The sequence below is a fragment of the Tenrec ecaudatus genome, chromosome 14 (genome assembly GCF_050624435.1).
Source record: "Tenrec ecaudatus isolate mTenEca1 chromosome 14, mTenEca1.hap1, whole genome shotgun sequence".
NCBI lineage: Eukaryota > Metazoa > Chordata > Mammalia > Afrosoricida > Tenrecidae > Tenrec > Tenrec ecaudatus.
Window position 1 is genome coordinate 27,691,011 of NC_134543.1, and position 26,909 is coordinate 27,717,919.

Genomic DNA, 26,909 nt, shown 5'->3' on the forward strand with positions numbered 1-26,909 from the left:
CACTGGCCGGTGTGCTTCTTCCATGTGGGCTTTTTTGCTTCTGAGCTAGATGGCTGCTTGTTCACCCTCAAGCCTTTAGGACCCCAGACACTATCTCTTTTGATAGCTGGGCACCATCCGCTTTCTTCGCCACATTTGCTTATGCACCCGTTTGTCTTCAGCGATCCTATCATGGAGGTGTGCAGTCAATGATATGATTTTTTGTTCTTTGATGCCTGATCACTGATCCCTTTGGGACCACTAGATCACACAGGCTGGTGTGTTCTTCCATGTGGACTTTGTTGCTTCTGAGCTAGATGGCCGCTTGTTTATCTTCAAGCCTTTAAGACCCCAGTCACTATCTCTTTTGATAGCTGGGCACCATCAGCTTTCTTCGCCACATTTGCTTATGCACCCATTTGTCTTCAGCGATCCTATCATGGAGGTGTGCAGTCAATGATATGATTTTTTGTTCTTTGATGCCTGGTAACTGATCCCTTTGGGACCACTAGATCACACAGGCTGGTGTGTTCTTCCAATGTGGACTTTGTTGCTTCTGAGCTAGATGGCCGCTTGTTTATCTTCAAGCCTTTAAGACCCCAGTCACTATCTCTTTTGATAGCTGGGCACCATCAGCTTTCTTCACCACATTTACTTGTTCACCCATTTTGGCTTCAGCAGTTGTGTCGGGAAAGTGACCTGCTCCCGTTTTTATAGGGGTGAACTAACTATGAAAAAACCCAAACAAGACAAAAACATGTTGCTATCTAGTGACGTGCAACTGGCCCGCGGGTTTCCAAGGCTGTCATCTTGATGGGAAGTGACCGTCCCATCTTTCCCTACGGAGCAGAGAGGGAGCTGAACTGCTGGTGTTGCTTTAGCCGCCGAGCAGAGCAGTTGATCGCTGCACCCCCAGAGCTCAGTTTCCGGGGGTGGAGAGAAAAGCCGCCATTTGTATTAGCGTCTAAGAGAATGTCAACCAGGGCAAGGTATGGATGTGCAATCGTTTGCTGTGTTGTGTTTTGTTTAGCGCTGTCGAGTCGGTTTTAGTTCACAGGGACCCCGTGGACAAGAGGACAAAACCCTGCCATCCTCACAGGTGCCGTGCTGCCCAAGCGTGTCGTTGCAGTCACTGTGACCATCGTTGATCTCCCCCTGGCCTTCTACTCTACCAAGCAGGACTCCTATCTAGGCCTGGTCCCTGCTGACCACATACCCAAAGACCGCGAGACAGTCTCGCGATGCCTGCTCCTAAGGAGCACGCTGGCTGCGCTTCTGCAACGCAGATTCTTTCTTCTCCTGGCAGGCCGTAGGACACTCAGGACTTTCTGGTCAACACCATATTTCAAAGGCATCAATTCCCCCTGGTCTTCCATGTTCACCGTCCAGCTTCCGCACGCACACGGAAAGATGGGGAACGCCGTGGCTTGGGTCAGAGGCACCTTACTCTCCAGCACTCTAAAGAAATCTTGTGCAGCAGCTGAACACACGGTTCGGTTTCTTCTCTGTTTGGCTGCTGGTGGTTGGTAGTGGTGTGTGGGGGTGGGGGGGAGCGTTGATTTCTTGACTGCTACTTCCATGGGTGCTGATTGTGAATCCAAGAAAAATGACTTTCTTGACCACTTTCCTCTTTTCTCTGGTTATTATCATGTTGCTCATTGGCTCAGTTGTGGGGATTTTTGTTTCCAAACTAAAGGCCGCCGTTCCTGATTTCCATCAGCAGGTGCTTCACATACCCTTTGCTTTCAATCAACCAGGTTGTATCATCTGCAGGTTGTTAATGAGTCTTTCGCCACACACACACCCCAACTATCAAATTATTTTCGTTGCTACTTCATCACTGTCGTTTTGCTACTGTGATGAATCGGGCGACCCCTGTGAAAGGGTTGGGTGACCCCCAAAGGGCTCGTGACCCATAGATTGAGAATCGCTGCTTCAAGGACCTTACATGCATCCGCACATTTAAGCAGCCCCATGACCGTGTCGGTCCTACTGTGGCATGTTATTCGTATTCCAGGGAATTCTGGTGGCGCAATGGTTAAGTGGTTGACTGCAACCGAAAGGCAGGTTGTTAGAACCCCCAGCAGGCTCCTGGGACGAGAGGGCCCGTGATCTGCACCTGGAAACCATGGGCACGCTTCTCTGCTGCCGGGGGTTGGAACCCATTTCACAGCATACCACGGCGGTAGCAGTGATCACACTCGTGTTATAGACGAGGAAACTGAGCCCAGAGAGGGCAAGTCGCTGAAGTAAGGTTCCACAGCGAGTCGGTGTCAGAAAGGGATATCAGTGGCCCACTGGGCGGCAGGACCCATGCATCATGTCGACTCCCTTATTCAGGGCAGTTACTGTCCAGGCGTTAGCCTCGGGCAGGGGCAGCTTCCTTCATGCTGGGAAGAATAACGTTGTTCAACGTGGGGAGGCTTTTCCTAAGGGAGCGAGAAACGCAGAGCCTGCATAACAGGCTGAAAGTGACCCGTGGGCTGCCTGCGGCTACCATGCTGAAAAGCAGAGGCAAACCCTCTGTTGTGGAGTCGACTCTGACTCAGGGACCCAATCTAGGTTTCTCTGAGGTGATACATCTTTAGGGGAGCAGACAGCCTCATCTTTCTCCTGCGGAATTGTTGGCAGATTTGAACTGCTGACCTTGAGGTTAGTACCTGACGCTTATCCCACAGCGCCACCAGGACTCTCTAGGACTTTTCATCTCACAGGGATTTGTAAAAGGAGTTGGATGCATGTGGGGGACGCTCCCTGTAGAAGTGGGGAGGTAAGTTGGGGGCCGGGTGGTGCGGGAAGCCCAGGCCAAGGTCATATGAGCCTGAACCACCTAGGCAACCTGTGGGTGGGGGGGGGAGCAGGACCCCCAAAGATGGAAGTGCTTCCAAGGTCAGATGTGTTGGCATATTGGTTGTGAAGAATGTGAATGTAACACAGTCTCTGAAAAAGTTTGCAAGTGAGATCGTGAAAGAGGGCCAATATCTAACAACTTGGGGGGGGGGGTGTTCCTTCCTGGAACCGCCACCAATGAGGTGCTCAGGCCCTGTCCCGTGGCTTTCCCTCCACCCTTGGCACCCTGCGCAGAGTGGAAGGACCAGCCACTGAGTTGGCAGGGATGGAGGAAAGGGTGCTGGTAGACCAGAGGCAACAGGCAGCAGAGAGTTTTCACCTGGCTCTGTGTTTCCAGCGAGTGAGAAGGAAGGCAGTAGAGCAGGAGGTCGGAGAAGAACGGTTCCTCTGGACGTGGGAGAGAAGGCTGGCTGAAGCAGCCCGAGCTGCCAGCGAGACCAGAGAGCAGGGCCCTCATGACCCAGTCCTTGCAGCTGGTCATTTTAGTCACGCTCAGCAGCCCCGAGGTAACCCCAAGGAGGAACATGGCTTTACTGACTTGGGCAGGTCGAATAGAGGAACAAGGAGGCTGGGCGGTCAATAGTATTGGGAAGGGCGTGATTCAAAGATGGGTCATGAGAATTCTATGTTGGATAGAGAAGGAGAGGATGGAGGGGAAGAGACCACGGAGAAGAAGAAAGAAAACCTGGGGCCTGTTGAGCGTGAAAAGAACAGTTGAAGGAGGAGGGAAAATAGGAGAACCTTCAGAGTGGGATGTGCGCATTTCTGATCTCAGAGGTGGAACGCGGTGCTTAGTACCGCGTGGCCAAAGTATAGCCAAGTCAGCGGGCAACTGAAGGTCAGTGGGAGTAAAGGTCGCTGAGGAGGTGAAGACCCTTCAGGAAGGTAGGATGACTCTCCCACATGGATGAGGGGCAGACTGGAAGCAGGAAAGACTGTGAGCCCCATAGGAGCCCTAGCGGCATTGTGGTTACCCACTGGGTGTCTAACCACGAGGTCAGCAGCTTGAAAGCCCATCCTTGGGAAGAAGACGTGGCTTTCTGCTCCTGGACGACTGTCCCTGGGAATCCCACTGGGGCAGTATTACCTGTTCCAGAGGGTCACTGTGGGTTGGAACATACTCCCTGGCAGTGAGTTTGGTTTGGGTTTGGTGAATCCAGAGTGAAAGTCTTTAGGAATAAGGCTGAGTGGCTAGGGACAGGGACAGGTAGACATGGACATGGACCCGGTACATTTCTAATGAATTCATTAATGAATAAAAAGTGAGTGAATGAGTCTATCAACTCAGACCAATGTGGCATATTCTGGAGCACTCTGTGTCAATATTAGTCATGACTCCAGAGGTCCTGGAGGAAACATTTGCACCTAAGCAGCTAAGTGACTGGGAATGCAGAACTATCTGAGAGGCAGTTCAAATCCACCAGCCACTCCTTGGAGAAGGACGAGGCTGTCTTGCTCCTGCAAAGGCTTACCAAACCTCTGAACACTATATAGGGTCACCACAAGTCGGTACCTGCTTGGTGGCTGTGTTGGGTTGAGTTCTTTAGAAAAGCAGCGATGCTTGGGTGTGTTATGTACAGAAAGACGTATGTCAAGAAATGGATTGCACGGTTGTCGAAATAGGCAAGTTCAGGTTCTGCATCCACTGGGCACCAGGAGCTGCCCCAGGGTGTCCGCCATGTCTACAGCCATGAGGCATAGGTCCCATGGGTTCCTGCATGACCAACTTCCTGGCCAAGCTCAAGGCCAAGACCGCCTTGAACCAGGGCTACATTGTGCTGGGTATCATCCGGCTGGTGGCTTGGTACCTGGTGTTTGGTTACGGAGCCTCTCTTCTCTGCAACCTGATAGGGTTCGGCTGCCCCGCCTGCATCTCAATCGAAGCTCCAGAGTCCCAACACTGAGAAGGTACCCAGTGGCTGACCTACCGAACACAGTATTTGGTGCGTTCATCATCTTCTCTGACGTCTTCTCGTCCTGATTCCCCATCTCCTTACTGCATGCTGAGGTGTGCTTCCTGTGGTGGTGCAGGGCACAGCCACGTCTTCCTAAGGGCGCTGACCGGCTCTGCAAGAGCATCATCTGCCCCGTCTTCCTGAAGCCCGAGCACCAGGTGACAGTGTGGTGAAACGCAGAGAGCCTGCAGAGGCCCTCACTAAGAAGTTGCTATGGACTTGGTTCCGGCTCATGGTGACCCGATGTGTTTCAGCCAATGACTGTAATGTGAAGTGTTTGGTGGCTGTAACCTTTGGGCAATAAATAGATTGTAAGGGCTCTCTTCTGAGGTGTGACTTTAAACTGCCGACCTTTTACTTGGCAGTGGAGCACTTAACTATTTGCACCACCTGGGGCTCCATCAGGCCAAATATTTTTTAAAAGATTGGACATCCATCCTTTTTGAACTCAGTCAACGATTAGAAAGGAGCGCTTCCTAACTCATTTTATGTGGCCAGCATTAGCATGATACCAATGATGGGTGAAGGTTATAAATCGAGGTCCCTTATGAATATAGACACACAGAAATTCAACAGAAGACTAGCAAAACGATTCACATAGCATGTTAAAGGGTTCTATGCCATGCCCGGGGTGGGTGGGAAGGTTCCCAAGGAATGGAAGAGAAATTCAACTTATCAATCAACGCAACAGAGCACATTAATAGAACAAGGGAATAAAAATGTTTACTTTTTTTCATTCTTCACCCCAATCACCTCAAAGAAGGCAGTTGACAAAATCCACACCCATTCCTGATAAATTGCAAGTAAACTACAAGTAGGGTGGCACTTTCTCGTCCTGGCATCTATACAACCCACAGGTGACCTCAGACTCAGTGGTGAGAGACTGATAGCATTCTCCTCAAGCTTAGAAACAGAGCAGGGAAGCCAAGTCTACTCCACATTTTACTGAGAGGTCCAGCCAAAGCAAGTAGGCAAGAAAAAGAAACAGGAGGCATCTCAATAGAAAAAAAGAAGGAACATTATCTCTGTTCAAATGACATCTCTCATTGTAGAAAACTCCAAAGGAAACACCAACCACAGTGCTCGCCCTGCCGTCAAGTCCATTGCAGCTCAGAGGGACCACCCAGGGTTTCTGAGCCTGGAGGTCTGTACGCGGAGGAGCGCGCATCCTGCTCCTGAATGGCTGGGGGCTCAAAGCTTGTAGTCAGTAGCCTAGTGCGTCACTCACTACTTCACCAGGGCTGCCGAAAAGCAAACGAGCTCACAAGAAAACATTAGTGGTAATAACTGAATTCAACAAATTTGCAAGGCACAAGATACACACCTAAGCCTCAGTTCTATCTTTGGACACTAGGAATGAACAACCTGAAAAAACAAATTAAAATCTATTTGCAATAGCATCAAAAGGAGTCGGAAAGGACTCCAAATTGCCAAAACAATGCTGAAAAGCACCACCAAATAGACACAGTCCTGCTTCTCAATTTCAAAACGAACTACAGAGCGATGCTCATCAAAGCATTGTTGTACTGACATCATACTAAAAATGTAAAAAGTGAAGACCAGTGAAATGCATTTAAGGGCCCAGAACTAAAACCTCACAGGCATAGTCACCTGGGGAAAGAAGAGCTTGTTCAATAAATGGCGCTGGGTCAAATGGACAACAACAACAAAAAAGGTCAGTCTAGTTCAGGTCAGGTCAAGGAGCTCCTGACTCCAGCAGGACAATGAAGCAGAGCTGGGGCGGCACAGGGGTGCGTGCTGAGGTCTGAAGTCTGTCGGATGAATCTACCACCATCAGTAGTCTGCTGATGCTCCTGGGATGAGCAGGAGATGCAACCGGACACTGAGGAACGAGGTGCAAGAGTCAGCTCCAGCGGAAGGTGAAGAGCCAAAGAGGACTCTCCCCTGCTCAGTCTCTCTCATACAAAAGGAGGTGTCGCCAGGCGTCCACCCAAGTCATGTCGCTTGGGCCCCGCCCCTACCCCTACCCAGGAGTTGACCTAATCCCTAGCCAACACAGTGGCAGTGAGTTGTGCTGAGACAAATGGAAGGGGGGACAGGAAGGGTGCACCAAAGACATTGTGTGCCTTGAGGAATGTGACTCCCAGTAACCCTACAGGACAAAAGGGAACTGTCCTGTAGAGCTTCCTCTCTGTGCCATTGATCCAGTCAGTGCTGACTCATAGTGACCCCTGTGGGTTTCCAAGACTCCCAGTCTTTCCCCCCAAGGAGCTGTTGGTGGTCTTGAACTGTTGACCATGAGGATCATAGCCCAACACGTAACCACTATGTCACCAGGGCTCCCTATAGGGCAGGGGTGTCAAACTCAATTAAAATGTGGGCCATTTGGTCCAACAGGCAAGATTCACGTGGGCCACATCACATTTTCGAATTTTGTTAAATTTATATTTTGAAGTGAGGATTCAGGAATATGGATAGGATGATGAAAGCATTACATAATTGCTTTTATTTAAGCATTTATTTTATTTAATGTAGTTATAAAACTAAAATTATTCTTTCTTTTACCCGAAACTTGCCAGCGCTTTCCTCCTACTAGTTTTCACTTGCCTCATATGTTGTGACCAGAAAATATAACAGAGTAATTAATAAAACACACAAAATGTTGGACAGCTGACAAACGTGATGCACAATTGTAATGGCTTCCCTCTAAAACTGTTAACTAGCGCTGCCGCTCGGTATGATTCCACAGCACAACCCAGAGTGCTCTTTTTAACCTTTTCACTGTTGGGATCTGTTTACATTAAGTGACAGTGAGTGTGGAAGACATATCGCTTCCAAACGTCACCGGAACCGAGTCAGCGCATTAATACACGTCCACAGGCCCCCAGGACAGGCACTGGGCCATGTGTACACTTGTCTTCAGTAGCTTAAGGGTTAATGAGGGAATTGTGTGTATGGTATTGCCTCATTCTCCCCTAAGCGCTATTTTCTTCATAACAATTTTTCCTATTTTCATTTTACTTCAGAGCTTCGTGGGCCACAAAAAAATTACCTCGGGGACCACATGCGTCCCTCGGGCTGCTATCGGGTTACCTAGGCTGGGAAAAACCTTTTTTAAAGTTTACAGAGCAGATCAATTTTCACTCACATGTCGTTTCAACGCATCCATTGCAATCCCTCAGTGTAACAGCACTATCCCGCTTCCTCCTGGTGTTTCCAGCGTCCTTTCCTACGGTTTTCCTAACCCTTCCGAGCTTTGTCCTGGGGTAAACCTAGGCTGATGTCTTTCTGGGAGCAGATGGCCAGGCCTTTTCGCTCATAGCGCTGTTTGCTAGGTTTAAACCACTAACCTTTTGCTGTTGACCATGGTGCCACCAGGCTTCCTCAGGGACTCCTTAGGGAGCAGTAACTTTGGTGGACTAATTCCTACGGGGCTTCCCCTCTTCAGATTGCCTCGAGCCTTGGCTTCTCATCTCAGGGAAAGGCGCAGGTGTCGTGGCCCGGAAGTGTCGTGGCCTGGAAGTGTCATGGCCTGGAAGTGGATCCTCCTTGTAGAGTTAAGGCTAAAAAGTGGGACAGGGACCATGTTGACTCTTCCTTTTTCCTTCCAGCTTTTCAGTGTGATGATGTACCCTGCTGGTCCTGGATCTGGTGACTCCCCAGAGGGCTTCCCGGAACAACCGCGGCTCCAGCCACAGATCGGAAATCGCGCGGCTCAGACACTGGGTACTGAAATAAGGGAGTGTCTACTCAGTCCTTTCTCCTCAGATCATAGCTGGGACAGCCGAGACTCAAACAGATCTTTGAGTCACACCGAGTTGGCGGAGAAAGTGGCTTTCATGTAGTGATACGTGCTTGGTTCAATCAGTTAAGAAGGGCTTATTTGGGTCTTACACTGTTTTGGCTCTTGACATTGTTTTAGGTACTATCGACCCACCTCTATTAAACCAACCATCAACCAACCAGACTAGCTACTGCCCACTCATGGTACCCCTAAAGGAGAGTAGAACTGCCCATTAGGGTTTCCGAGGCTCTCAATCTTTAGGGAAACAGTGTACCCCATCTTTCTCCACGAGAACAGCTGGTGAGTTGCAACCACCGAGCGGGACAGCAGCACTTTAACCGTGGCTCCAGTTGGGCTTCTTGGTGGATTTCCCCGTGTCTTTCTTAGTCGGGAGATACCCTGTTTTTATCCCCCTTCCCACCAGGCTCTAAGAGAGGGCCTATTTCGAGCACCAGGGTGGCCAAGGCAGACTTTTCTTCACTGAGACAACATGTGGATTCCGTTTTGAGAAGTAGGGTTTTGAACCGGAGGACAGTAGAATCAGAGAATAGGGTAAAACGGGCACACATTCACCCACTCTCTCCTCTCTGGGCTAGAAAGGGATCGATCAGTTAGCCCTGGATGAGGCTTTTGAGAAAGTCCCAAACCCGCCATTGAGTCAGTTCCCACCCCCAGCAGTTTAAGGGAGCAGTTACCTGTTATCTTTCTCTCCCTTAGAGTGGTTGGGTTTGAACCACTCATCTTGAGCTTAGCAGACAAATGCTTGACCTGACAGTGCCACCAGGGCTCTTGAGACGTCCCCTCATTCCATGTGAGCAAAAATGAGGGGCAGGAAGGGTACACAGTGTAATCAAATGGACACCTCGTAATGGCAAAAATGGGAATTTGAATAAAGCCAGTGGCCTTTGAATAAAACTGTAGCTGCTAGGGCGGCACCAAATTCTAACGCAGGGTACTGGACTAGAGGCCTGATGGGGTAGTTGGTTATGTACGAGACGGGCTGTTAATCTCAAGGTCAGCAGTTTGAAACCACCAGCAGGGCGGAAGATGCTGAGCTGCTCGCTTGAAGCCACCGCTGAGTGGGTTCAAAGATGTTACAGTCTCGGAATCCCACGGGGCCGTTCTGTTCGGTCCTACAGCGATTCCAAGAGTCCGAATTGACTGCACAGCAGGGAAGTGTTGGTCCTTTTGTTAAACATCGATATAGCCCTGAGCCAGGCCCGGCCTGTTGCCATGGGAACCGGCTCCCCACGCCCGCGGGCGGGCGGGCGCGTGGCTCCAGATCCCAATAAAGTTGTTGTTGCGGCGCGGCCGGCGGGGCGGGAGCGGCACCACGTGGGCCGGCAGGGGGCGTGGGGGGCGTGGCGGGGGCGTGGCCTGAGCGGGGGCGTGGCCTGAGCGGGGCTGCGCTGCGGGAGGCCCGGCGGGCGGGCGGGCGAGCGGCCGGCCATGATCGCGTCGTGCCTGTGTTACCTGCTGCTGCCGGCCGCGCGCCTCTTCCGCGCCCTCTCAGGTACCGGCCCGCGTCCGACCGGCGGCAGGCAGCGCCCGTCCCCGGGCCTGAGCTGACGTGCGGCGTGTCGGCCTCACGGCCGCCGTCCCCGGGGCAGTGCCCGCGGTGGGAGGCGGTGGCGACGAGGCGCGGTGAACGTGAGGGGACCGGAGCGGAGGCGGAGGCGGGTTGCCGGGGACAGGTGCTGCCCGGGGTGGCCCCGCACCCGCGACCCCGCAGCGTGCCCGCTCCGCCGTTTCTGGGCCGGGGGTGGGGGGGACGACACACGGATCTTCGGAGTCTGCCACGTTTGCGCCCCCAAACTCGGAAGCCGCCATGCGTGTAGGCCGAATGCAGAGGAGTGGGCACCCCACCCCCGGTCTGGAAAGTTCCAGAGCCTCTTCTGAGGCCTCTTGCCCCCTCCGGGATCCCACCACCGAATCCTCCGATTTTGCAGAGAGAGAGATTGATTTTTTTTTATGTTTCATAAGAGACCTTAAAATTTTTTTTTAAAAAAATGACTTACACATTGGGCTGCCAGCAGTTGGAAACCAGCTGCTTCGCAGGAAGAAGGCAGGGCTTTTTTCGACTGTATCGAGGTGCGTTCTCGGACACCACAAGGGCATTTCTGCCCTGTGCCCAGGGTCGCTGTGAGTCGGCATCGACTCGATAGCAGTGAGTTTGGGTTTTACTGGTACCACCATACCAGCCCCAGAGGACAGGGCCTGGATTGTTCCTGCCTTCTGCAGGGAGCCCACCCTCCCAGTGCATTTGGTAGAGAAGTTGCAATCCGTGCAGACAGTTCTTCCTTGGTCATAGGTTAGTGCAAGATAGAAGCCTGGTTCAAGCACTCAGCACCAACTCCGAGGTTGGGTTTGCCTCTCCAGGGAGAAAGATGTGGCAGAGAGAAGGCCACAGCCCTGGAAACCCTATAGGGCAGTTCTCTGCAGGCCTTTAGGGACACTTGGTTGTTGTCTTCAACTCAGTGGGTTGGCGTTGACCCCCCCCCCAAATAAAACCAAACCCAAACCACTGTTATTGAGTCAATGTTGGCTCGTAGTGACCATACCTACAGGACAGAGTAGAACTGCCCCTGGCTAACTCAGAAACAGAAAGCCCCATCTTTCTGCCTGTGTTCTGGTGGTTTTAAACAGCTGACCCTGCAGACTGCAGCCCAAGGCGTAACCACAGTGCCCCCAGGACTTCATGTTTCCCGAAATGGGCCCTCTGGGGGAATGATGGGCTGTGTGGTGCTGTCAAAGCAGATGGAGACAATTCTGACACATAGCGATCCTAGAAGACAGGGTAGAACTGCCCCTGTGGGCTTCTGAGACCAACTTCACTGAATGGAAAGCCTCGGCTTCTCACAGAGCGTCCAGACCATAATCATTACACTACCCAAGCTTCTGCAAAAGCAGACACCTACCTTTTATTCTGCCTTACGGGCTGTAGTATCAAAGATTTTCATTGCAGAGCGGGGTGGAAGGGGAGCAGGGGAGGGAGAGGGGGGCAGTGTGTGGTGCCGAGTATTTTTTTTTTTCTGAAAAGGAGTCAGGCAGAAGGTCAAATAAATTTGAGAACTCAGACAAAAAGGCTCCAAGCCTTTTCAATGATCTATTTATTTAATGCAATTATTGCTGGCATACATTTTATTTCTACATTTGTTATAATCCCCACATTTGCTTTAAATGGTCAGTTTTCTTTTGTGGTATTTCTTTTTATTTGTAAAAATGTATACAACAGCGCATTCTCCAATTCAACAATCTTTCCAATGATTTAAGAGGTGCACAAGCAGTCAGAGGTGATGGTGATGAAGAAATTGCAGGGGTTGTGTTGGTTTACCCATTTCTAAGTGAGGGAAAGCTGAGGTGATCTTGGACAGTTACTTGGGACAGTTTGGGGGGCACCTCTCTGTAGAGTTAGCAGCCCACAGGAATTAATTCAGAGGTGTTTGCGTTATGTTTTCTGTACTTCTGAGGAGTGAGGAACTCCAGAGTGATTATTTTCAGGTAGCTGAAGCAAATTCCTTCAGCCAGGTCCCCACAGTTCCAGGAGCTCTTCTGATGTCCTTGATGGGAGCTTCAGTGAAAGACAGAACTTAAGAGATTTCTAGAGGAACCCTGGGGCATCATGGCTGCGAATTGGGTTGAAATTCATAAGGTCAGCTGTTCGAAACCATTAGCCACTCCTTTGGGAGAAGGACGGGGCTTTCTACTCCCATAATGAGTTAGACAGTCTTGAAAATCCCTAGGGACAGATCTACCCTGCCCTATAGGGTAACTGCGTTGGCATCGACTCGATGGCAGTGAGTTTGGTTTGGTTGGAGGTTCCAGAGAGTTCTACGGATCTCAGAAGAGAGACCACCTCCACCCTGGCAACCTATAGAGTCGTTGAAGAAGTAGTTGAGAAGATGAACCACCACCAACAAATAAATCCTAAACTGCTAAATGTGAAACTTGCCACCTCATGTCTGTAAGCCAAAGCCCCTCTGCCATCTGGCCTTCGTAAGAGGGGTCAAGAGGCAGAGAAACATCAAGAACCTGGAACTGAGGCCCAGCCACCCAGACCAGAGGTTTAATGCAAACTTCATCTCAGCACTGGACATTTGGGGCCAAGTAATGTGTGGTGGGGGCTCCCCTTTGCCTTGTAGGATGTGATGGCATCCCTAGCCACTAACCTGTAGTTTCCCATGCTGATTCAGCCTACCATCCCCCTTTCAGAAAATTAAAAAAAATTACTCAGTACTCCCACACCCAACAATTAAAAGCGTTTGTAGTGCAGCCTGAAATCCAGGATGATTGTAGGCATCTGCTTTTGCAGCCCTCCTGGGTCATTCCAGCACCCCTCAAGGGGGCGCGGTCACCCACTTTGGAAACACTGCTCTATGCACTAACTGCCAGTAGCATCCCCACCATTGTGACAGCGCAAATTGCTTCCAGATACTGCCGCTTGTCCCCTGGGAGTAAAAGTCCCTGCTTGAAAACCGCTGGACATAAATCCACAGAGATCATAAAACAATATAGTGACATCTGAACCAATGAACTTTTTCTTATCGCCTTAAAAAAAAGCTGGTAAATTGAGCCTCTGTTGAGTAAAAGTCAGCGTTGTGTGTCCTGAGTGATTCAGTAGGAGTGGGGTGATTGATTGCACTGAACAAAATACTAGGCTTGGAGTCTGGGGTGGGAAGGGTTCTAATTTTAGGCTTTTTCCCGCCTGTTTTCCTGCCCGTTGGCTGTCATTTGTGGCTGCTGTAACAGAGAAGACAGCTGTCTCTTCTTGTCAGTTGGCACCTTCTAATTTGCAGCCTCTGACGAGTAGTGGAATGGGAAAACTGATAATGAAGTTTTTTGTGAGTGTGAATATAATTAACTTTGAGAAGATGCTCAAGTGCATTTGCTAAGAAAGAAATTACGCAGATTTTGTGACCCCCTTTAGTTCTGTTTAGTTTAGGGATCCCTGCCCCAAACACGTTCAAGGTGGCAGGAAAACTCGAGATTACTGTGCAAATGGCTGGCCCCATAGTACGGACAAGAGTGAGTTCATCTAAGAGCATTGCCCAAAGTCATGCAGTTTTGTTAATTTTCACACTGGCGTCTTATCCACAATTCTGATTCATGGTCAAGTGCTGGTTCCAGTGTAATTCTTAGAACCAGAAAATGGATAGTAAGAGTCTCAACCTCGAGGTCAGCGGTTCTCAAACTGGGTTGAGACCCCTTTGCGGGTTGAACGACCCTTTCACAGTGGTCGCTTGATTCAAAACAGTAGCAAAATGACAGTATTGAAGTAGCAACAAAAATAATGTTATGGTTGGGGGGGTCACCGTAACATGAGGAACTGTATGAAAGGGCCGCGGCATTAGGAAGTTTGAGAACCGCTGTAGATGAAAGAGGTGTAGCGTTGTGTGCTCATCTCTGGCCTAGATTATGTAAGACAGCCATTTGACTCATTCACCGTGTATTTTTTAGGCCCCTCCAATCTAAATGGGAGGAAGGTGGGACTTCCTGCTCTCGTGGAGTTTCCGCCTTGGAAATTCCCAGGGGGCAGTCCTACCCTGTCCTACACTGTCGCTATGAGTTGGCATGGACTCAGTGGCCATGAGACCATATGAATTCGGTGAAGCACACACTGGTGAAGCACATAGACCAGGGGCGGGCTCATGGGACGCGCCTGGCTCCGATGACAGTGATGTTCCGGGTGCTCAGTGATGCACAGCAAGGCAGTGCGGCTCATGCTCCTGTGGGGCTTACGTTCAAGCCGGAAGCACAGCGTGGGCTGGGTGAAACAGTCATCTGATAGCCTTGTCTTCTGGCTTTCCCTTTAGATGCTCTCTTTACCTGCCGAAAGAATGCCCTCCTGGCGAAGAGCTTGTCCCCCCAGGTAGAGGGTGACTTTGCCATGGCCCCTCGGGGCCCCGAGCAGGAGGAGTGTGAGGGCCTGCTGCAGCAGTGGCGAGAAGAAGGTTCAAGCCAGGTGTTCTCAGCCGTGAGTGAGGGGCCCCTTGCTGATAAGGGACTGGCCCAGAGCAGCCTGGCACTCTTGATGGATCAGCCCGGGGAGCAGGACGCTGCTGTGGAGGACAAGTGGTCCAACCGGCAGCTGAGCGACCTGCGGGCGGATGAGAACCTGGGCGAGGCCTTCCCTGAACTGTTAGAAGAGGAGCCCCTGGCGGAGGTCGAGGGCCCCCTGTGGGCTGCCGTCCCCATGCAGATGGATCCCCAGTATGCAGACTGTGCTGTGCTTCCAGTGGGTGCCCTGGCCTCAGAGCAGTGGGAAGAGGACCCCGCAGTGATGGCCTGGAGCCTAGCCCCTGAGCCTCTGCACCAGGCTGAGACCCCCGTGTGGCCGTTTGAGGGCCTGGGCCAGTTGCATCCTCCTCCAGTGGAAATACCCTATCACGGTGAGTTTGGCAGCCAGCCGCCGAGTGCCAGGGCTTCGGGTTGGCTTACGTGTGGGCAGTGCCATTGCTGAAGGGAGCCTGTTTGCTGGGGAGCTCCTCTGAGGCACCCTTTTCTAGAGACTCTGTGACAGTCCTGCAATGTCAGAATCAGACCATCTCATCTGAGGCCATCTCATCCGGCCCGGGGTCACAAAAATGAAGTCATGAAGTGTAGAAAGGCAGCGTGATCTGTTTGTAGTCATGCAGCTGGGTGGCAGTGGAGCTCTAAGCAGCCGTAGTTCTGATTCTGCTTCCTGGGTGGGGCTGGGGAGACTTAAACTGGAAGGTGTGTGTTCTGCACTGCCTCTCCGCCCTCTGCCAATAAATCCCATTATCTGTGTGCCATACTGGGCATCCACATATGCTGGAGTGTGAAGAAAGAGTTCTATGGCTCAAATAGACTTGATTTACTGTGCTGCCCTGTGCTGTCGGTCCAGTGAGGAGCGTAGGCCACGTTATGGGCTCTGGTTCCATAGGGCCTTTCCTGTTTAGAGGTCAGAAAACACCCGCGGCGGTGGTTACTCTTCAAATGTTCTTGACCTCAGGTGACTCTTAGGCCCACCTGAGTGATTTCTTGGAGATTCGGGTATTTGTGGAAAGTGAGACTGTCAGCCTATGAATACTTAGTGAGCACCAACTTGGTGCTGGAGCTCCAGGGCTAAGCTGGCTGAGATTGACCCTGGATTTGCAGAGCCAGCTATCTAGTCTGGGGAATGCCTCAGAGGGATGCTCAGATCACAGGAAAGATGGGGAAAAGGCCTTTGGACACAAAATCCACTGGCTGAGGAGTGGAGGTTGCGGGGGCCTTCTAGATAGCATATGCTTGGCTTGTAACTCTGCCCTTCTCCCTTTGCAGAGATCTTGTGGCGGGAATGGGAGGATTTCTCCACCCAGCCAGATGCTCAGGGCTTGGAGGCAGGGGACGGCCCTCAGTTCCAGTTTACTCTGATGTGCTACAACATCCTGGCCCAGGACCTGATGCAGCAGAGCTCGGAGCTCTATCTGCACTGCCACCCAGACATCCTCAACTGGAACTACCGGTTTGCGAACCTCATGCAGGAATTCCAGCACTGGGACCCTGATGTGAGTGAAAGGGGACATGCCCGCCTGCCCGTTTCCCCTGGCTCTTCAAATGAGCAGGTCCTCGGAGTTGTGCTGGTGACCAGACTCCTGTCTTAAGCTAGGAGCTGGCCTGTCTGGGATCACATGGTTCCAGCTGATGCTGAACCTTCGGGGTCTGTGGGAGGGAGCAGGAGAATCTGGCACACATGTCATGGGTCTGCACTCTGCTGCAGGGGCTCTGTGGGAAGAGGCAGGGCAAGGGGACTGGGCCCTGCAGCAGCTTCAAACCTGGGGTCTGGAGGGTGGGAGTCCCACTCCAGCATCCTGCGTGCTCAGGAGTGATGAGTTTCCTTGTCATTGTTCCAGATCCTGTGTCTCCAGGAAGTTCAGGAAGATCATTACTGGGAGCAGCTAGAGCCGTCACTGCGGATGATGGGTAATGTAGCTCTTGGGTCTGTCTGCCAGCCTTCCACCCTATATGATTCTGTCTGCACTTCTCCAGAATTCAGCGTCTCTTTTCTGGGCTCAGTAAACTCAGTCTCCCTTGGGCGTTTGCTGCTGCTTGTGGGTGAGAAAGAAAATTGAGTTTTTAAAGCAACTCTGAAGTCTGTTGCCAATTAATCCCTGAAATCACCAATGCTGAGGCTGATCGGAGTTCGCTCCATTTTACAAATAAGGTCACGAGGCCAGAGCCACAGTCCGCCTCACTCCAAGGTCCAGACCCTTGCTACCAAGCTGCATTGTTTTATGCACTCCCCCTCTCCCCCTTCCCTAGCAGCCTCTTGGCCACCTGGTCACAGCCGTAAGGGTCCTCTGCAGAACCAAAGAAATGATAGGGCCAGCACTCCCCTTGCTGAGCAGTGCCTCTAGCCCCAGGCTGCTCCAGGGTGGGAGGGAATGCAGCTTCACGGACTTCACTCGTTGGCTGGGGGTTTCCTTGCAGGCTTCACCTGTTTCTACAAGAGGAGGACTGGGTGTAAAACGGATGGCTGTGCTGTGTGCTACAAGCCCACCAGATTCCGTCTGCTCTGTGCCAGCCCTGTGGAGTACTTCCGGCCCGGCCTGGAGCTCCTCAATCGGGACAACGTGGGCTTGGTGCTGCTGCTGCAGCCACTCGTCCCAGAAGGCCTGGGGCAAGTCACAGTGGCCCCTCTGTGTGTGGCAAATACTCATGTCTTGTACAACCCACGCCGGGGTGATGTCAAGCTGGCCCAGATGGCCATTCTCCTGGCTGAAGTGGACAAGGTGGCCAGGTTGTCTGATGGCAGCCACTGTCCCATCATCTTGTGTGGAGACCTGAATTCTGTCCCCAATTCACCTCTCTACAACTTCGTCAGGGATGGAGAGCTCCAGTATCACGGGATGCCTGCTTGGAAGGTGACGTGGGGAGGACCCTGGGGGTGGGGACTCGGCTGCTTTAGTGACGGGGACCTCAGCGACACTTGGTCTGGCTCCCTCCCACTGCTGCTTATTTTGCTGAGTGGCTTGTGTCCAAGCCTGGAACTTAGGAGCTCCTGGGTGCCTTCGACGCACTGATACCTTTTCAGTTTTCCCCATGAGTATGTTTGTATTCAAGGAACACATAAGTCCCTTCTTACAAGGATTCAAGCATCATTTTCAAACAGTCAAAGCCCCCTTTATCACCTGCGTTTCCTACCCTCTTCCCTTAGACTCTAAGGTTTAGAGTCAAGTAAGGACTTGGAAGCTGGTGGTAGAATTGCAGGTTATTTTCTGTGCTTTTACAGGCCTGACTCGGTTCCTATAATATCACAGCCGTAATTTAGAACTTCATGTGCACACAGGTACTACTTTAAGGACTTTACATGTGTTTGTGAGTGCATTTTCACGGTTTCCATCATTGCTTCCATCTTAGCGATGAAGAATTAAAGGCACAGAGAAGTTGGGTAGGTTATGCTGATTGTGGAGCCAGGTGCCTAGCCTTGCCCCTGGTTCTCTGTCTCAGTTATGTGGTGTTGCTATAATAGAAATCCCATAAATAGGTGGCTTTAGAAATGAGTTTTCTCATAGTTGAGGCGGCTAGAAGTCCAAATTCAGGGCAGTGGCTTGGGGAGGGCTTCCTCTCTGTGGACTCTGGGCATGTTCCTTGTGTCTGTTCAGTGTTCCTCCACTCCTGGGTGATCTACATGTGGTCTTGCATCTATGGTGTGGCATCTCTCTTCCCCCATCTCTGCTTTCTGGCCCAGTCTTCTCTGAAAACACATCCTACATAGATAGGTCCTCATTAGCATGGCACAACCCGGATCAACAGCACATGTCTAGGGGGAATAACTCCATTTATAACATCCTCACCCCCTACACTATTGTCAGTTCTGTTGGTCAATCCATAAACAGTTCTCGGTTTCGTAAAGACAACCATGGGGGTAGTGGGAGAGAGGGCTCAAAGGTTTATGGGAATGGAATGAGAAGATAATGAAAATTGTCCATGAACCCTTTGAAACCCCTTGTGCTACTGGCTGTAGGCTTCATTTAAAATTAAAAAAAAATCATTTTATTAGGGGCTCATACAACTCATCACATTTTTGTAGCCTTTTTATAACTCGACAATGTGTTTGCAGATCTGTCTTGTTCCTATCTAACTGCTCAGTGTTGACAGTGTAGATATTTCCAGAGCTTGATCATTGTGTGTTTACATGTGCTGATGGGCATTCAGCTTGTGCGGATTTTTAAAAAATATGCCACTTAGTCTTGTTCTTCTGGTTTTGGTCCCTACTGATCAACAGATTGCTTAATTTTCGGCAAAGCACAAGTAGAGAAAGGACCCAAAGTGACTGAGTTATCGCGGAGCCCTTTGGGCTTTTATTTTAATGAGGTTGCGTAAGCACCAGTGAGACTCTAGTTGCCACGTGCTCAGAAGAAGGCATGGCCTTCCTCTAAACGAGCTTTAATCAAGGAGCTCAAAGAATGGGGTAAAGAATGTACTAAATACTTATCATGTGACAGGCACTGTTAAGGCATAGTGATTAAGAGAATTCGCTTTGAAGATAAGAGGCCTGAGTTCAAATCTCTGCTCTACCTCCATGGGTAAGTTACATAATGTCTTTTAGATTTCATTTGCCTCTTCTATAAATTGGGCACATACTGGGAACTGGATTTCTACCCCCTCCCCACCAGCGAGTTAAGTAAAGCAATAGCATGTAAGGTATTTTCTAATTCCTGATTCAAAGTAAGCATCCAGTGACTGGTAGTGGTTTTTGTCAAGATTGAACATTGTAAGTTGTAAAAATTATCTTTTTAGTAGATGCTTGCTCAGAATCACAGGGCTAGTAAATGGCTGTCAAATCCCAGGTCTCTGTTACTTCAGATGACGCACTGGACGATAGACTCTCAGGACAGGGTCGTGTGTCACTGCTCTTTCCCCAGCACGCAGCTAGTGTCAGCGTAGTTGGTGTCCGGGTGTTTGTTGTTAAAGGAAATAAAGGTCCTTGGGCTTCCCGTGTTGGAGACGTCAGATGCCTGATGTGGCCCATGTTTTCCCTCCAGCGCTCTGTCCAGCAGGTTGCTCTTTGCCTCTGACTGAGGATGGTGACAGATACGCTGAAGTGCTCTGGGGTGTTTCCCACTTGCTTTGACCCTGTGATACTGCACGAAGGCATAGGACACTAGCTCTTGACCCAGGTGATGTAAAACTCAGGACAAATCCTTCCCTGTTGCCAGTTCAGGGCCTGGAAAGTTGCTGTTCCCTGTAGAAACTGGTGTCAGGGTTTTGTTTTTTTGAAGGTGAAATTAGGGAGCACTTACCTCAGTCTGATTCTCCTTGACTTGCACATTCCGTTCTATTCGCCCTCATTTCTGTTCACGTGGACATTTCAGAGTGTGAATTAGCTTCTCATTTTGTAACCTTCACCTGCGACTTAAGCGTGGCCTGCTTACATCATATATGCAGCATGTGATTGTCTGAGAGGGTTGTTTGTCACCATGTGCCAAAGTATGGGCTGTTCTATCCTTTTCCCACCTAGGTTTTTCATTTCCACCTCATTCTTTCCTTGCAGGTCTCTGGACAGGAAGACTTCTCCCATCAGCTCTACCAGAGGAAGCTTCAGGCCCCACTGTGGCCCATCTCCCTGGGCATCACTGACGCCTGTCAGTATGTCTCCTGCCAGCCTAAGAGATCAGGTGAGCATGTGCCTCATTCCTGGTTGACTGCACCAGGCCCATTCTGGGAGAAAGCTGACTCTTTAATGGCAAGAAAATCTTCAAATTCACTTCCATTGAGTCAATTCTCACTCATAGCGACCCCAGAGGACAGGGTAGAACTGCCCCTGTGAGTTTCTAAGGCTAACTCTTTTTAAAAAATAGTTTTATTGGCACTCCGCCCACATTTCATACAATTTAATAGCTCAACCATATCAAGAAGAGTTGTACAATTTTTTAGAACGTTTTATTTTTCCCTCTACTCATTGTTATTCATGTAATTTTTTCCATTTTGGCAAAAATATACACAACAAAACATTCACGAATTCAGCAACTTCTGCATGCATAATTCAGTGCCATTGATTACATTCTTCTTGCTGTTCAATCATTATTGTTATCCCTCTCCAAATGGTTCCACCACCATTAAAATAAACTCAATCCCTCCTAGAGGCTGTAACTCTCTTCACAGGAGTAGAAAGCCTCATCTTTCTCCCATGGAGTGACTGGTGGTTTCAAACTGCTGGCCTTGCAGTTAGCAGCCCAACTAGTAACCACTATGCCACCAGGTATAATTCCCTGGCCTCTTAGAACATTCCCTTGTCTTTCTCACCGTCTTCCTGATGATCACCCAGTGAACTGCAGCTTTAAATAATGGCTCTTGGAAAACCTCCTTGTCCTCAGAGCCTCGCTCTGTGTTTGTAGGACAGCAGCCTCTCCAAGTAAAGAGGCCTCAGCATATTGTGGTTGGAGAGGGTGCCAGCCCCGCCCCACTAATCACGGGGTCAATAAGCACAATTGTATGCTTTCTAATATATTATAATATATATAATATAGTCATAATATATATGTATTTATAATAATATATATTATAAAGTCATTGAGATCATGAGAGATAAAAGAGAGATTGAAATAATGGAATCAGACACATTTCATGGTAGTGTGCTCACCTCAGCCCTGCTTGGTGGTCCATGTGGAGGGAGGGGAAAGGGAAGGAGGACAAGGGAAAAGGAAACAGAGGAGTGAGGACGGGAGAGGAGAGGGGAGCCCAGGAGAGGTCAAGGGAGGCCTATATATCTTTGGCGGGGAGTGCAAGCCCACTAATTACAGATAAAGACATACGTCACAGGAAGGGGTTACACTATAGGTTATACGGCAACGAGAGGGAGACAATCTAGGGACATACACACACTAGGAAGAGGGATTGGGGATATACATGTGACAAGATGGGCAGACCCTAGGTTCAGGATGACAGCCTAACTGGATATCAGTGAGCTGGTTTGATCTGTTTTCTGGATCTCCATAGAAACCATTATCAGTAGGGTGTGAACTCCACCTACAGGAACCAAGCTAATGGTCGCAAGCCTTTAGGGAGTAGCCCATTGTCCTTAACACCAGGGAGGGGGGCCTACCTGTCTGGCAACTGACTGCCTTCAGGGAGGATGTCTCTAAGCATCTGACCTCCCCCCATATGCTGGCAAAAAGCTCCTACTGTTTGGCATGTCTTTGGGGGAGACAAAGCTGGGGAAGTCTCTTTATAACCCCACAGCATATGGCGCTCCTTCCTTTCCTTCAGAGAGACGCAAGTACAGCCGAGATTTCCTGTTACACTTTCGCTTCTGCAACATGGCTTGTCAGCGACCAGCAGGACTCGTTCTCATGGAAGGAGTGACGGACAGTAAACCAGGTAATGAAAACTAAGCCATTGTCTTGGTGTTCTCACCTCCTCAAGCCAACATATCTCAACCATGTTGTTCCTTGGTCCTTCTGGTTATAGTTCTTAGACCTCAGTGTTGGGTAGGCATTGGGTAGTAAAAGGAGGAAAGTGGACCGAGTTCATTAATCACACATGTCTGTGGAAGTGCGGAATAGTAAGAGCACTGGGCTAGGAGCCAAGAAACCCACATTCAAACTACTCCTGAGACCCGGAGTAAGCCACTTGACCTTTGTAGACTTAAGTTCTATTAGCATGTTTACAATAATAAGAAATCCTGGTGGCACACTGGATTGCTAACCTAAGGGTTGGTGGTTTGATTCTCTATGGGAGAAAGATGAGGCAGTATACTTCTGTAAGGAATTATAGCCTTGGAAATGCTAGGGAGCAGTTCTACTCTGTCCTGTGTGGTCACCATGAGTTGGCATTGACTTAATGGCAGTGCATATATAGGGGAGAAGATATACGTGATGGGGCTTTAAAATCCTAACAGTAGTCCTGGTTGTGCTAAAAAGTTGCTCCTATTGAGAACCTCCACATTGGATGTGGCCGAGTCTACTTAACCCCATCTTGTCTCTGAAACTACTTCTGAGCAATAAGGTAATGGGAAAAAAATGCAGAATCCAACTTTGACAAAGCTAGGAGGTATCTGAGAGGATCTGAAACTGAGCCACGTGACTGCAGGTAGCACAGGAGGTCATGCAGGGGTGCTGGTGGCCCCCCATGAGCAGACTTACCCCGGGGGCTATGTGGAACTCAGAAAGAACCAACAGAGTCCATTTCTTCAAGGTGAGGAGTACACCTTGAGGCCCCAAACCCATATCTTATTTCAGCTATGAGAATTAGATGTACCACAAAGGTGGTCGTAGGAGCTTCTCTGAACCCATTTTTTCCCAAGAGACAGTAGGGGAAGAACTCCTCAGGGAATCAAGCCATAGTTGGATTAAGCAGTCTGGTCAAGTGGCAGGAGGTGATGAGACACTTGACCCAGAGCTGCATCTCTCTTTCTCTCTCTCTCTTTCTCTCTCTCTCTCTCTCTCTCTCTCTCTCTCTCTCTCTCTCTCTCTCTCTCTCTCTCTCTCTCTCTCTCTCTCGGCTGGGAGAGAAGTAAAGACTAAAAGGACCTATGTTTGATACTGGGTCATAAAATTCGTGTTAATTAGAATGCTTACTCAGTGCTTCTTTTATATAACTTTGCATAAATACTGATATATGAAAATCTCAGCTAAATAAAAACTGGGTTTGCCAAAAGACCCAGCATGAGATCAGTGCTAAAATACTACAAGGGAAAAGCAGTGTTTCTTCAAGAAATGATGATGGAGCAGGAAAAATGAAAGATAGCTAATAAGAAGTAAATGCCTTTATGAAATAAGTTCAGGCATGTGGTGAGATATCAGAAAATGAAATATAAGCTGCAGAGGTCAAGAAAGAAGTGGATTAAAAAATTTAAAAAGTCTTCACAGAAAATGACAACAAAATTAGATTCAGTCTCAGAGAGAAAATGAGGCAAGAGACAAGTCCGGAAATGGGGATTAGTTTGCAGTAGTGAAAGATAAAGGAGATCCAACATACATGTAATTGGAGTCCACAGACAATATAACGGTGCTTGTGTACACACACACCCACACACGTATGATTCAAGAAAAATTCCTCCAAAACAAAAAGATCTGAATCTTTAAATTGAGAGCACATATCACCTCTCAGAAAAAGTGGCATAGGAGAAATAATGACATTTCCTGTGGACAGCTGAACCAAAAAGATCAAGTTACTTTGAAAGTAAAGAGAATCCTATTAATTTATTTTCTTTAAGTCTTTCTCTACAGAATAGTATCCAATTTAGTGCTGGAAGATGATCTCTGTAGGTTGGAAGGCTCTACAGCAGTGGCTCTCCACCTTCCTGATGCCGCGGCCCTTTCAGACAGTTCTTCAGGTTGTGGCGACCCGCAACCAATAAACTATTTTCATTGCTACTTCATCACTGTCATTTTGCTACTGTTAGGAATCGGGAGACCACTGGGAAAGGGTCATTCGGCCCCCCAAAGGGTCACGACCCCCATGTTTAGAACCACTGCTCTGCAGAACAGCCACAGCTGGGCACTGGGGCCGACCCAGGATCATGAAGATGTCTCAGGACTCTCAACGCTTTGTTCTGCTTTTCGAGGCCACTAGGATTCAGGCTCAGATCGCTGCTGTTAGGTGCTCTGGAGTCAGCAACCCCGAGTACATCAGAAGGAAGCACCGCCCATTCTTGCGCCATATTCACGAATTGCTGTGTTTGAGCTTCTTGCTGCATCTCGTGGTGGGCCTGCCGTATTTTCCCTGCCCCTCTACTTTCCCATGCACAATGTCCTTTTCCAGGAACTGGTCTCTCCGAGGAGCCCTGGTGGTGTAATGGTTAAACATTGGGCTGCGATCCACACTGTGGGCACTTCCAAACCACCGGCAGTTTAGAAAGACTGGAAAGACTGGGCTTTCTACTCCCATAAACAATGACAGGCTTAGAAACCCACAGGGGCTCCCTGTGAGTCAGCATCGAGTTAAAGGCAGTGAGTTTGGAGTTTGAGTCTCTCGTCCAAAATATGTAAGATGTACTCCTGGCATCCTCACTTCTATGGGACACTATGGCTGTACTTCTCCCAAGATGGATGTGTTTGTCCTTTCGACAGTCCATGGTACTTTGAATTTTCTTTGCCAGCACCGCAATTCAAAAGCCTGGATTCTTCAGTCTTCTTTCTTCAGGGTCCACCTTTCACATTCACATGAAGTGACTGAAAATACCATGGCTTGAGTCAGGTAACTTTAGTCCTCAAAGTAACGTCCTTAAAGTGAAGACGTCAATCTTTATGCATTCCATTTCATTTTTTTTATCCAGCGTGAAAACAGAAATATGTATTCAGTCATCAGAATTTGGGGTTTGTACAATGCCAACACAGGGAAACATAGAAATCTAGATGGGATGATTTTGGAGGGGGGTTCATTATGTATTCACATCTTGGTTGCATGAATTCTTCTTTCTTAAGAATATAAGTGGGGAAAGTATTCCATTTCTAAAACCTTAAAAGACTTCAGATAACATATCCTTATTAGTCACCCGGAATCATCTCATATTTAGGAATCCTGGTGGGGTAATTACCGATACATGTTGGGCTGCTCGCCAGTCGAAGTGACTTGACTTTCAGCTCTGGGAAAGAGCTAGTCTCAGAAACTCATTGGAGCAGTTCCATTCTGTCCTTTAGAATCGCTGTGAGTCCGAATTGAGTCGTTGGCAATGAACGGTGGGGGGCTATCCTCATTGGTTAACGTTCCTCTCCACTTCTTTTGCTGTTACATGTACCTGCCGCCATCCTTTTGGGAACAAAAACCAGCTAGACAGAAGCCAGCCAGGTAGCATCCTGAGATTGTAGGGAGTGCGATGGTGCAGTGGTTAAGCGCGTGCTTGTCTGCCAACTGAAAGGTTGAAAAGTTGGAACTCAGCGGCCTGACCACAGTCGGAAGATGGAGTAGTTTGCTTCCGTGTGGACTTACAGACTTGGAAACACCATAGTACGGCCTCTACTGTGTCCTGTAGTGTTTCTATGAGGTGGAATTGACTTGATGGCAATGGATTTGACTTTGGGTTAAGAATAATATTGTTTATAAATATAGTTTTGAAATTCTAAAAACCGAACTTCTGAGCTCAGAAAGATTAAAAGTAGACCACCTCCACTCAAGAGGAGTGGGGATGGAGGCAATTTTGATTCCAGGGCATTCTCAAGTGCTTGCAGCTCCGCTCTGCCAGGGGCCTTGCATGTAGTCGTGTCTGCTCCCTGGTTAGTGAATGGCTCACTGCTGAGTTTCAGAGAGGCTGCCCCCCCCCCCCACTCCGCCCAAGGACCAAATGCAGCACTTGGCTGCAAAAAAGAAAGGCTAGATTAAACCTGTTTTCTATCATTTTCGGCAAATACAAAGTTTCCTCCTGAATTCTGTAACTGGATGTTTGATATAGAGGAAGTTCCACAGTTTCAGACGGGCTTTGTGCCCAATGCTCCTTTTATGTTCGATTTGAGACCCAGGACCCATACTTCTTAAGAATTGATGGTACGACCCCCGTCATTACATACATGTAAATGAAAGGTTAGAGTTCCAGGTCAGTCCGCAGTGACAGTTCACACAGACTAAAGTAAGCCACCTTGATTTCCCCTTCATATGGGATTCTTGTTTGTGGATTGTAGCATTTTTAAGTCATGATTATTCTTAAAATTAATGTTAGTGTGTTATTTAACCAGCCCCAAAGCTGTTAAGACCATGTTAATATTGTGTTAGGCTGGGTTGACTAGAGAAACACATCCAGAGACACTCGTGTGTTTAAGAAAGAGCTTTATATCAAGAAGTAAGTATATACCAAGCAAACATCCCAGCCCAATTCCAGATTAAGTCCATAAAGTCCTACACTAGTCCATAAATCCCTCTTCAGAATCATGCAGCCACGTGCAATGATGCAGAATGCAGGAAGCTCACAGGCCAGTGGCTGCAGAGTCTTGGGTCCAATGGTGGTGGTGGTATCACAGGGCCTGCAGCTCTCAGTGACTCAGCAGCAGGGAGGTGAAGGCAGAGAGAGCCGGGGAGGTTCCCAGGCCCAAGGAGGTGCCATCGGGCTGTGATCTGATTGACAGGCTAGATTCCACCCCTACCTTCTATAGATCAAGTTGATAGAAAATTAGATAACTACCACAACTATTGTCTCCAATAGTGTCTAAAATCAAAGAGATGTGGCACTCTTATTCTACCCGATTATTTAACATTCTGAGGGGAAGAAACTACATTCTGCAAACCTGCCAGCAACATCTTTCCTGTTTATTATGAACTGGCAATCTCAGTTAGTTTTTCCCTACATCCAGGATACGTTCTACTTTTTCTGAACTTTCTTCCACATCACAAATACACAAGCGATTCCATCTGTGGAAAAAATGAAACAACATTATTTTACTTTAGGACTTCTTTCCCTCTCACCATTGACTCCTTTGATCCTGTAGGCCAAGCTTCTTTTT

General features: G+C 49.1%; 1 protein-coding gene across 1 annotated transcript in view; it reads left to right on the plus strand.

Annotated features, from left to right (window-relative positions):
* The first annotated feature begins 9,920 nt into the window (after nucleotides 1–9,920).
* ANGEL1 (angel homolog 1) overlaps nucleotides 9,921–26,909 on the plus strand; it is a 29,824-nt gene continuing 12,835 nt past the window's right edge. The window contains exons 1-7 of the mRNA XM_075531360.1: nucleotides 9,921–10,042; nucleotides 14,343–14,918; nucleotides 15,814–16,040; nucleotides 16,386–16,455; nucleotides 16,963–17,396; nucleotides 20,030–20,153; nucleotides 21,745–21,855. Of these exons, the coding sequence (XP_075387475.1) occupies nucleotides 9,979–10,042; nucleotides 14,343–14,918; nucleotides 15,814–16,040; nucleotides 16,386–16,455; nucleotides 16,963–17,396; nucleotides 20,030–20,153; nucleotides 21,745–21,855 (1,606 nt within the window). The 5' untranslated portion in view covers nucleotides 9,921–9,978. The remainder of the gene's footprint in view (nucleotides 10,043–14,342; nucleotides 14,919–15,813; nucleotides 16,041–16,385; nucleotides 16,456–16,962; nucleotides 17,397–20,029; nucleotides 20,154–21,744; nucleotides 21,856–26,909) is intronic.